The sequence below is a fragment of the Heterodontus francisci genome, chromosome 19 (genome assembly GCF_036365525.1).
Source record: "Heterodontus francisci isolate sHetFra1 chromosome 19, sHetFra1.hap1, whole genome shotgun sequence".
Lineage (NCBI taxonomy): Eukaryota > Metazoa > Chordata > Chondrichthyes > Heterodontiformes > Heterodontidae > Heterodontus > Heterodontus francisci.
Genome location: NC_090389.1, coordinates 84,862,574 through 84,874,931, shown reverse-complemented (window position 1 = coordinate 84,874,931; position 12,358 = coordinate 84,862,574). Strand labels below are relative to the sequence as shown.

The 12,358-nt window shown below is 44.2% G+C and overlaps 1 protein-coding gene across 1 annotated transcript in view; it reads left to right on the top strand.

Annotated features, from left to right (window-relative positions):
* The window catches only part of LOC137380263 (plexin-A1-like), a 484,672-nt gene that overhangs the window by 368,448 nt on the left and 103,866 nt on the right, over positions 1–12,358 (top strand). Inside the window, exon 12 of the mRNA XM_068052142.1 lies at positions 2,910–3,100. Coding sequence (XP_067908243.1) covers positions 2,910–3,100 — 191 coding nt within the window. The remainder of the gene's footprint in view (positions 1–2,909; positions 3,101–12,358) is intronic.

The following is a 12,358-nucleotide window of genomic DNA, read 5'->3' as shown; positions in this document are numbered from 1 at the left end:
CCTTGAACCAGTGTTGCTCGACAGGCCCCTCGATAATGAAATTAGGCCAGGGGAGATTTTTCTTGTGAGGTACTTGACAAATGAGCATTGAGTCTCATCCATTAAAACTAGCAGCCAATCTAGTGCCTGTGGGGCCCTGAGGCATGAGGTGGCTCAAATTCGCTCAAGTTGTGCGGGAAATAAAGTTGTTGACTCGTTCTGGGAATGTTAAAGTAATTAAAGCACTCATTTACGGCTCTTTTTAATTATGTGAAGGTTACCTCAGACAAAATCAAAACCAGCTAAAGCCCCTGGTTTTGCGCACACATTAATCTCCTGGACACTACTGAAAGTAATCCTGGAGAAAAATCATTGAGGAAGGTTAAAATGGAATGGTTTTAGTTTTAATTTTCTTTGAATGCTTTTGTTAGTTAATGGAGATGGTGGGGGGTGGGGAGAAGAAAAGGCTGATTCTGACAGATAATCATTCAGTCGGGTAATGAGTCTGTTAACTTCCCAGCTGTCTGTGTGAGGTGAAAGGTGTTGGGTGGCCATTGGTGGGGATGCAGAGTTGAGGGGGGAGAGGTGGGAGATCAGTGATGCAATCTCCAGGGAGACATCCAACCGGAATTGGCAACCGTTCCCATGATTTTTTTGGATCACAAAGTATGAAGACAGATTGACATCTCTCCCATTTTCTGTCAAAACAGAGAAAAATGATGCGTTACAGGTGTGGCGGGGAAAGAATTGGCTATCAGCATTGTAAAACTGAATGGCAACTGCTTTGTCATGTTTACTGTTTTCATTCATAACCTATTGGGTGGGATGATCCTTTGCTGCCCTCTTCAGAGCTGAATTGCTGTTTTCAACAGCCCCACAAGGCCTTTAGTGACAGGTCAATTTCCAGGTACTATGTTGAGCTGTACAAGTTACATGATGGCTTCAGGAAGTATCTGTTGCCTGGGAGGGATGGAGGTAGAGGTTGGCCTGGAGTCTCCAGGAATTGAAGATTAATCTCTCGGACATTGCTGTTCGCAAACATCCAGAGCAAAATCACCTTGAACGCTTTATTAGTTACAACAATATAGGTGATGAGGAGAAAAGACTGCTTGACGGTCAAAAATCGTTCAGTTGGGTCTTTTTGCTTTCCACTTGGCTGTGGGAAGGTGGAATGTTGTGTTTAGCCACCATTGGAGGGAGGGTGGGGCAGTTGGGGGCAAAAAGTCATGTGATGAATCCTCCAGGAAGAAATCCAACCAGAGGTGGCAAGCCTAGAGGGAGCTGTTGGCTAAAAGTTAACATGGATTTTTGAGGAATTGATGGACCTTGTTGACTCCATGTTGTCTGGTTTGCCTGTATTCGGTTTTGGCAAAACTGTTAATGCTGTACCGTATAAATGTTTCATTTTCACGTAGGGGAAAAAATTGAACAGGAGACAAGTTCATAAAGTGGTTTGGAATTAGGCAAGGCAAGGATGATTGTGAATGGCAAATGATCATTACTGGGAAGCCACAGGCAAAGGGGGGCCTGGTAATGCTGATATTTAGTGTATCATGATAGGAGGGGTTGCAGGCAGGAGTTCCGAAGAAGGGTCACTGACCCGTAACGTTAACTCTGCTTCTCTTTCCACAGATGCTGCCAGACCTGCTGAGTATTTTTATTTCAGATTTCCAGCATCTGCACTATTTTGCTTTTATAACAGAGCGAAGATTGTTTAGCAAACTGTGACTCAGAATATCACAGCAGCATTCTTGCAGTGCTGAATGTCTTGTCTGCATTTTGCTAATTGCTCTGTAATGAATAGTTTAAAAGTGTAACCTTGATTTGGGGGGGGCGTTGAAGCTTTCAAACAATTAACAACAAATTAAGCAGCTTTGTTCGCTAATTATTACAAAGGCACAATTATTATCTAAATTCTTGCTGGTCAAATATAGTGCTAATGTTTTATGCTGAAACCCTGTGCTTGTGTCTCCCAACCAAGCAGCTCAGAGTCCCATGCAAGTAGAGTTTCTCCTTGTCCAAGATGGATTGTGTGCTCACTCCCTTTAGAGACGCAGTTGCCTGAGCTCAAAGGATCTCAGTGCAGGGTCTGGGGGTGCAGGACCCATAGCGTGCACTAAAGTTTAACTGTGCAGCTTATCAACACAGAGATCAGGGAAGCTAATTGCCCGCCCCAGTCTCCCCACCCATTTGGACCAATGGCCTGCAGGGTTATTCGAAGTCGACTGCCCCGAGGGCCAGCTCCATCTCTGCAGGCATAACCAATGAACTAGGCTGCCTGATCAAAGATAACACTGCGTACCTGTACAAAAGCAAAATACTACAGATGCTGGAAATCTGAAATGAAAACAGAAAATGCAGGAAATACTCAGCAGGTCTGGCAGCATCAGTGGAGAGAGAAACAGAGTTAACGTTTCAGGTCAGTGACCCTTCATCAGAACTGCGTACCTGTATTAGATTCTATAACTGATTAACTTGCTGTGTAAAAGGAGCAGCTTGTGTGGTGAATGGGCTTGTGGCTGTCCAATGCGATGCGTTTTTCTGTATTATTCATTTTTAATCTTGCGTTATCTAAGTGACCCATACTGTGCGAGATGGGCCCGCTGCAGCTGTCAGTGGGTGACAACGCTGTGTTTGATGCCAACTCATGTTGGTTTGAGTTTTGTGTCCAATAAGGGGTAAAATCTCACTCTTCTGTGGAACAGTGTGTTCTGGTTTACAGACACGTAAACACTGAAAGGAGCCATTAGTGACAGGGCCACAGAATTTCTGCTGGTTGATACCATATCTGATGGGAGGCCTGGATGTGTGTGTGGAGGAAATGCTCTCATTGACTTTGTTTTGCTCTCAGCATCGATTTGCTAACCATCACTGGAACCTTGTAACACTTTCTTTCCCTTTCTGTTCCCTCTCTTCCCCCTCCCCCCCAGCTCACCTATACAAGTGCACCGCCCTCCGGGAGAGCTGTGGGCTGTGTCTAAAGGCCGATCCAAAGTTTGAGTGTGGTTGGTGCATCCTGGAGAAGAGGTGCATGCTTCGGCAGGACTGCCAGGCTCCAGCAAGCAACTGGATGCACCAGAGCAGCACAAACAGCAGATGCACCGATCCCAAGATCACCAAGGTATGTCACTTCAGGAGTGTTAACGTCTCACACTGCTCTGCGTGGCACTGCCAAACCATGGGGTGGAATAACTTTAAGCAAAGCCCCCTTATTTAAAACATCCATGTGCAGTGGGAATAGATATGACAGCTAATGAAAAGTTCACTTGTGTTGATGGGAACAGTTCTCACTCCACTGGATCAGGATATCTAGGGGATTAGCATGACAAAGGGGACAAGGCAAGATGAATACAACAGTTTGACAAAAGGCAACCATTTATTAATGCAGCCTACATCCAGACTGAAGCCGTACAACTAATGCTATCCTGGCTGGTTCCCGGCCACGGTGATGTAAACAATGGCCAAATACATGAATCGGTTCGTATTTTAAAAGGCAGTATACATTTGCGGCAACGTGATGGCTTCCGTGTCACATTTTTTAATCAATGGGAGACAGCAACTTGCGTTTATATCGTGCCTTTTAATGTAGTAAAACACTCGTTCCAAAGCACCATGTTGATTTTCCTCTCAACGCTCAGTGATGTGTGCCCCTGTGAGCTGAGCATAGACTATGATAGATGTGATGTGTTTTATTATTTACACAATGTGGAGTTTGCAAGAAGGGGGATGGATGACCCAGAGAAGCTTGGAGTTTGGTAGATTGAGAGTTGGACTCTCTCTCTCTCTCTCTCTCTCTCTCTTTCTCTCTCTCCTCTACACAGTGCACTGTTCTACTCATAGATTAGTACAGCACTGAAGGAGACCATTTGGCCCATCAAGTCTGTGTCGCCACTTTGAAAGAACAATCCAGTTAGTCCCACTCCCCTGCTCTTTCCCCATATCTCTGCAATTTTCCTTCCTTCAAGTATTTGTCCAATTCCCTTTTGACAACAACTATTTAATCTTTTTCCACCGCCCCTTCAGGCAGTGCATTCCAAACACTAGCCATGCCTTGCGTAAAATAAAAGGTTTCTCCTCATGTTGCCTTTGGTACTTTTGCCAATCACCATAAATCTGTGCCCTCTGGTTACCAACCCTTCTGTCATTTCATTCAAAGCAACCTTCTGTGGCTCTCTGTCTATATACATGTGTGTGCATATCTGGGTGTCATTTCATTAATGCTCAAACTAACCGCTGATATAAGGTCAACAGCACTCAGTGTTACCAAGGAATTTCTGGCCATTTCTTTGGCGATGGAATGTTTAATCTGGGGATATAGATTGGTCTCAGGGAATCAGGTGGAAAGTGCAGCTTTGATGTAATAGAAAATGTGATGTAACTGAGAAAAGATGGAAAGGCTTATTCCTTTTCTCGATTAGCCAGTATTTTTAGCCAGTTGCATTTGTGTTAAAAGTAAAACCCGTCAATAGCATGGAATATGCTGCTTATGCTAATAACCTGGAGACATGAGAGCAGATTCAGACCTTTCAACAGACCCCATCAGCACCGCACCATCTCTCACTACCTCAGGTTTCTCTACTAATTCTTTGCCTGTCTTGGGGTCAGCAGGGTGAACCCTGCTTCTATCAGACGCTGTCCCGATCAGCAGACCTTCTATAAGTGGCTACAGGGCAATGTTTAGCTGTGCCGCTCACCATTGATCCCTGAGTGACCTCCCGCTTGCTCCAGCCCACCCACTGCACTGCCCATCCGTCCCGAGCCTTCTTAGTACCAGTGCTGTGCCTGCCTTTTGCCGACACCCCTGCCCTGTTGTCTAGCTACCTGATGTTGCTTTGGTTGGAAACGGCTCATTGTGCTGGCAGCCCTTCAGCATTTGCCAATCATTAAATCGACTGATTCAGATCTTGTTGAAGGGAGCCTTGGTGACAGCAGGCAATCAGAGCAGAGCACCATGCTTTCCATTTTTACAGTCATTGATTAAGGACAGATCCTCGCCTTTAAAATGACTGATCATCCTGGTTTAAGCATGAATCTATTTGTTGAGGCAGTTTTTTCCCCCCTAATGTTGCTCCTCTTTTTCTCTCCTCCCCCTTTTTTCTTCCTCTCCTCAATTGGTCTGTGATATCACATGACTACTAGTGTGGACCAGTGCTGGGACCTGATTGGTTTCACCTGGCTTCTAGGGTGGAGCAGTACTGGGATCTGATTGGTCAGTGATATCACAGCTACTTGTGTGGACCAATCCTAGGATCTGATTGGTCCATGCTGAAACACTTAACACTACAGACCAATCAGGAAAAGTACATGGCTTACCATGTTATAGACAACCATAAGTTAGAATGTAGAACTTGCTACTGCAGGAAGAGGTTGAGGTAAAAAGCTGAGATGCTTTCTAAAGGAAAGCTTGATGAGTACATGAGAGAACGATAAGTTGAAAGGCTGGGATAGAATGGGAGGAGACTCCCATGGAGCATTAACACCAGCACAGCTTAGTTGGGCTGAATGGCCTCCCATTCTCAATATTCTATGGTTTATAAGTTTACAACACTTGCTCAGGGTTTTGAACATAAAGTTGTTTTAGTAATTAAATGAACCTAAATAGGAAAGAAAACAGATTGCTATTTCATTTGATGAGCATGTAGTTGGGATTCCAAATGACTTAAGCTCTTTCCCGTACACTAACAGGGTGTGGAGTGACAACAGGCCAATCGAAATCTCATTTTCTCCCATTGCATAGGATACTAGTCGCTGCTCACAATGTGGTCTCCTCTACATTGGGGAGACCAAGCGCAGACTGGGTGACCGCTTTGCGGAACACCTCCGTTCAGTCTGCAAGCAGGACCCTGAGCTTCCGGTTGCTTGCCATTTCAACACTCCCCCCTGCTCTCATGCTCACATCTCTGTCCTGGGATTGCTGCAGTGTTCCAGTGAACATCAACGCAAGCTCGAGGAACAGCATCTCATCTACCGATTAGGCACACTACAGCCTGCCGGACTGAACATTGAGTTCAATAATTTCAGAGCATGACAGCCCCCCATTTTACTTTCATTTTCAGTTGTTTTTTCTTTTTTTTCTTTTTTTCTTTTTTACATTTTTTACAACCTTTTTTTTTGCATTAATTTCATTTCATCTTGGTTTGTTCAGTTTGCTTACCCACTGTTTTTTTTCATGTTTGCACTTGCTGCTGTTCAATATTCAGTCCGTTAACACCCTATCTGTACTAATGCTTTGTCTTTCAACACACCATTGTCATATTGTTTGCCTTTGCTCCATGACCTTTTGGTCAGCTATGTGGCCTTGTCCAATCTACACCACCTCCTTTGTTATCTCTTGCCCCACTCCCACCTCACTTGCTTTTCACCTGTGACATTTCTAATATTTGTCAGTTCCGAAGAAGGGTCACTGATCCGAAACGTTAACTCTGCTTCTCTTTCCACAGATGCTGCCAGACCTGCTGAGTGGTTCCAGCATTTCTTGTTTTTATACTAGTTGACTAGCCTGATTCCCGCCCCATTGAATTCAATGCAAGATAACCACCCGACCTCAATACATCCATAACAATTATGCAGACTGCTAAAGGACTCCATTCTACCACACAAAATTTCCAGTGCATCCAATCAATCCATATCCTTATTGCATGGAATTGAAGATGGATCACATATCCCTGTTCTCTTCTCCCCGTCCCCCACTCCCCACCCACTTCATGTTATGCCCCCTGCCCCCACTCTCCGTCCCTTTGTGTCGGATTCTCAAACCAAAGGATCCAATTTCTATCAGTATTTTCATGTCTGTGTTTGGTCAACATAGCCAAGTTTCACCTGCACATTGCCGTGTCACTGTGGAATCCAGTCAACTCCAGTGGAAATATGAAGTGTTGTGTATTATTTGGACTGACATGAACTGTATCTAATGGAACCTCTGAACTAAGTACGAATGGCAAATTCTTTTATCTAGAAAGAAAAGCAAAGGACTTGCATTTCTGTAGCAGCTTTCATGTTCCTCGGGATGTTACAAAGCTCTTTGTAGCCACTGAAGTACTTTTTTTGAAGGGTAATCACTGTTGTAAAGTAGGAAAGATTCAGCAGTACAGTTTAAAAGTGAGTCCTTTCTGCACTTAGAATTTCTGAAATTAGCATTTCCTTAGCAGAAGCATTTGGCAGATTTGCTTGATTTCTTTCTTGATTTCTGTCTTCCTCCCACCCTCTCCTTCCAACCGTGTCCAAAACAGCAAGGGGTTCTTCTATTACTGGATAATTTTGGCTTCGGTTTAGTGAATCCAAGATCTTTACATTGCCAAGAGTGTTTTCAGTTGCTTAGGCAAAGAGGTAAATTTGTAGCACACCCAGGGAACAAGAAGAGAGAACCATCACAACAGGGAATACACTTCGAAAAATACTACATTGGTTGTAAAACACATTGGGGCGTTGTGAGGTTGTGAAAGGTGCTATAGAAATGCAAGTCCTTCTTTCACGTCAGCACTGGTTTTATCATGCGCTGTCCTGCCATTCTCCTTGTCTTTAGAAAGCCGGGGACAACATTAAAAAGAAGAAAGATTCACTTATTATTGCGTCTTTCACAGCTGCAAAGTACTTTATAGCCAAGGAAGCATGGTTTGAAGTGTAATCACAGCTGTAATGTAGGAAACGTGGCAGCCAATTTGCGCACAGCAAGCTCCCACAGACGACAGTGTTAAATTACCAGATAATCTGGTTTGATGTTGCGGGACTGGTAAATATTGGTGAGTTCACCAGATCTTTTACATCCACCTAAGACGGCAGACAGGACCTCAGTTTCACGTCTCATGGAACGATGGCACCTCCCACAGTGCAGCATTCCCTCGGTACTGCACTGGAGTGTCAGCTTAGATCATATGCTCGCCCCTTTGGAGTGAGACTTGAACCCACAACTTTTGACTCTGAGACGAGAGTGCTACCCACTGATCAACAGCTGACACTGCAGTGGACCTGAACTTGGGCATTAATTAGGAAATAGGTGTCTTGAAAAATGGGAGAAGCAGCAAATACTTGCCATAACAGTTTTGTAGCAGAGGTCAACTGTAGTTGTGGATTTGAAGTTGAAAATAATGAAGAGTTTGCAGCTACCATCTTAAACAATAATGTAAGTAACTTCCTCAGCAAGCGTTCCTTTCCTTGCTATGAGGCAACTGCTAGTTATCTGGCTTGAATATGTTTTTCAGAATATTGCAGACGGACATTCTGATTTTAACAAGACAGGTTAAAAAAAAAACTTCAAAGTGATTAGAACCAAGGAAATTTAAGCAAGGGTTAATTCAAAATAAACCTGTCAATCAAATACACATTTGAAGGTAATTCGTACTTGAATTGGCTTGGCTCCTTCCTCAGACACCAGGTGTAAACAAACAGAATAATATCTCTAAGTTGAGTGAAGCTGGTTTTTAACCTGCTACACACGCTGATAAAGTTAATTAAACCCATGCCGTGTTAATTCTAATGAAAAATTACTATCCCTCTCTATGCTATTTGTTTCCTTTCTTCCCTGTGTGTGAATTTTGTTTTTGAGAAAAAAAGAGATGGAATGGCATGTTTTAAGTTTCCTTTCTGTCAGCTTCCGGCCTCTATTGTGAAGTTTTAAATGTCAACCTTGTTTTTGGAGTATTTTTCTGCCCTTGGAGGTGAGGGATGTTGTAGCTTGCCGAGAGTTTGGAGGTATCGTGGATTAGTGGGGCATATCATTGACAGCTGCATAAATTCAGTTACCTGAGGGGAGAGTTGATTCTTGGGAGAATTCTATAACTTTTCCCCCCTAGAAACTAATTAGCTAGCAAGCTGAATTTCTGCTTCTGTACTTCCCGTTTTAGGCCTCGGGCCCGTTGCTTTATCTTCTTGCTGTCTCCTGTTTGCAGTTGTTCTGTTGTTGGCACAACATTTTCAACCTGTCATCTGGTGTTGCACTAGACCATCTGGTGCAGAGACCTGGGATGTCTCTACATTCCACAGGTCTGGAGAGTACGTCCCCCTCGCACAATTCTGTTGTCTCCTGATGGTACCTGCAATTTCCTCTCTGGTTACCCTTTGTGGGGGTGTCTGATGCTGGGGGCACCTGCACTATCTGGCTCTTACTGTGTTTGTCTGGCCTTTGAGGGAGTGGATATGTACTGGCTCACCTTTGCCGATGCACAATGACTCTTGCAAGCAAACTCCACTTGTTAGTTTTTACCAGTAAATTTGGACAGTACTGTCCAAAGTCTTTTGCGAGCAAGAGACTTTGATCTCCAGGCTGGACTAGATTTGAACACAAGCCCAAGAGAGGGGAGGTCACTGCACTTTAACCACCCTGCATCATCCAGTACCCTGGCTCTGAATTTGTTTGGAAGAAGCTTAGATTAGCATTCATTCTTCGTGCTGCAAACACAACTGTTTTGTACTGCCATTAACTTCTTCGCCCAAGTACTGTGCCTTCTCATACCTGGGACCCGAGTGCAAATCCAAAGAAAGGGCAAGCTTGCATTTATATAGAGCCTTTCCAGAAGAAAAAGATAACCCAGACTCCAAGGGTTAAATTATGAGGAGAGTTTACACAAACTAGGGTTGTATTCCCTGGAATGTAAAAGATTATGGGATTATTTGAATGCAGATATTAAGGGGACGGATAAGGTAGAAGGAGAGAAACTATTTCCGCTGGCTGGGGAGTCTAGGACAAGGGGGCATGTCAAAAAATTAGAGGCAGCCCTTTAGGAGTGAAATTATGAAACACTTCTACACAGAAAGGCTGGTAGAAATTTGGAACTCTCTTCCGCAAATGGCAATTGATGCCAAATCAATTGTTAATTTTAAATCTGAGATTGATAGATTTTTGTTAACTAGAGGGATATGGGACAAAGGTGGGTATGTGCAGTTATGCCACAGATCAACCATCTGAATGGCGGAACAGGCTCAAGGGGCTTAATTGCCTCCTCCTGTTCCTATGTTTCTCTGCTCACAAGCTCAGGACATCCCAAAGCACTTTACAGCCAATGAAGTGCATTTGAAGTGTACTCACTGTTGTAATGTAGGAAATACAGCAGCCAATTTGCACACAGCAAGCTCCCACAAACAGCAAGGTGAGAGTGACCAGATAATCTGTTTTTGTGATGTTGGTTGAGGGATAAATATTGGCCAGGACACCGGGGAGAACTCATCCTGTTCTTCTGAATAGTGGCCATGGGATTCTTTACATTCACCTGAGAGCAGATGGGGGCCCTCGATTTAACATTCCATCAGAAAGTAGGCACCTTCGTCAGTGCGGTCCTCCCTCAGTACAGCACTGGAGTGTTAGCCTGGGTTCTGGCCTCAAGTAGACCATGTCCTTGGCTTTCAATGGCCCCTCTCAAACAAGTTTCAGAAATCTGGTGCCAAAAATGTTTGTTTCCACTAATGTCTGTGAATTTGGCATATTTCATCAAAAAAAATCTAAAGATAAGTACATTTGAGAGCACCAACTGATTAGTTAGGGAGCTTTTAAGAGATTCGCAAATCATCCCTTTGCCATGTCTTTGTTTTTTGTCCGAGACACAATGTGTGGAATTGCCCATAGCTGACCACTTCTCACGCTTAAAGTTCACCTGCATTGGCTTCTCTCTCATTGTCCTCACATGGTGCATCAGGTTACGACTGTCTCTGGGTCTTTCTCTTTCTCTCCTGCACTCTCCCGTACTCGCGCCCACTTTCTCGTTCTTGCTCGCTTTCTCATATATTCGGTTTTTCTCTGAGGAAGGACCTGATTTCTGTTCATCCACTATTCTTGTGACAAGGCAGTTGAAAGGGGAAATTCTAACCCTTGCCCAGCGTGCTTTTTTTTTTTTGAGATACAGCACTGAAACAGGCCCTTCGGCCCACCGAGTCTGTGCCGACCATCAACCACCCATTTTTATACTAATCCTACACTAATCCCATATTCCTACCAAACATCCCCACCTGCCCCTGTATTTCCCTACCACCTACCTATACTAGTGACAATTTATAATGGCCAATTTACCTACCAACCTGCAAGTCTTTTGGTTTGTGGGAGGAAACCGGAGCACCCGGAGAAAACCCACGCAGACACAGGGAGAACTTGCAAACTCCACACAGGCAGTACCCGGAATCGAACCCGGGTCCCTGGAGCTGTGAGGCTGCGGTGCTAACCACTGCGCCACTGTGCTGTTCCACCTTGTCAGCCTCTTATGCATTTTGTGGCAAACAATTTCAGCACTCTACAGTGTGAGCTATCAATCTATCCTTCAACAGATGTACAGTTAAGTGGGAGTTAAGTGCATCCTATATATCCCACTTATAGGGAAAATGGGCCTTATCTTGTGGAATTAATGCTTCAGTGTAGTGGCTCCAGTCTCCTCTTGTTTAGACTTACAATAGCAAGCACAGTGCCTGACTCGCAGGGTACAGCTGTATGTCACATGAATACTTGGCATTAAAAGCAATGTAAAATTACCTATAATTATACTATTATTGTTATTACGAGGCCGTTACAGCACTGCTCATCAGTCATAATATTTGTTTTGTCAAGCTACACCTGTCTTTCCATTATGAATAATTCTCTTTAATGAATCACGTTACCATGCATCTCAGTAACCATGACACTTCAAATAAACCGAAGCCATCTCGCCTGACAGGAAGAACAACATGAGATTTGTTACAGGAGGGAAGGGCAATCTGCCTGGGGAATCCAGCCCTGGCTTTGGACTTCACCATGTCCAAACTGATCGGCAGCCCCTGCCAGATGTAGCAGATGTCCATAAATTGGATCACTGGTTCCATATCTGAGAGAGCACCTCAGCCTGAATACTGGACTGGCTACAAGATGAAGCTTGTCATCTGACGAACAATTCTCTCCTGGCTTCCAAGCCCTGCCTGCCCTCAGTATTTCACTCTCTACCTCTCTCCATCTTTATCTCTCTCCTATCTCTTTATATCTCTCTCTCACTACCTCTGTCTCTCTTTCTTCAATTTCGATTGTTTCCTACCCTTTAATTTTTCTTTTTTAAAAAGCATGTTTAAAATTCTTAACTGGGTCTAATTTGTGGGACAGATGCTGTGGCACAGGTGCCTGAAGGGACACGTGTGTCTCTGTGTCTGTCCCTATGCGTGTCTGTCCGACACTGTCTAGAGCATCTGAGGGGAGTCGGTTACACTTTGGGCAAGTGTGGTTCAACTGCCCAGTGTAAATCCCCCCCCACCCCATCTGTTGTACCCGCCACCCGTGCAGTTGGGGAACATTAACAATCTAGGTGGACCCCACAGCGCTCATTGACTTGGGCCTGATAAATTGAAAGCTGTGTCACTGAAAGTATGACCGTGGTATGTGCCAAGCTTACTTGGCTCAGTTTGTAAAAGCTTGCATTTACATGGCACCTTGTTCTAC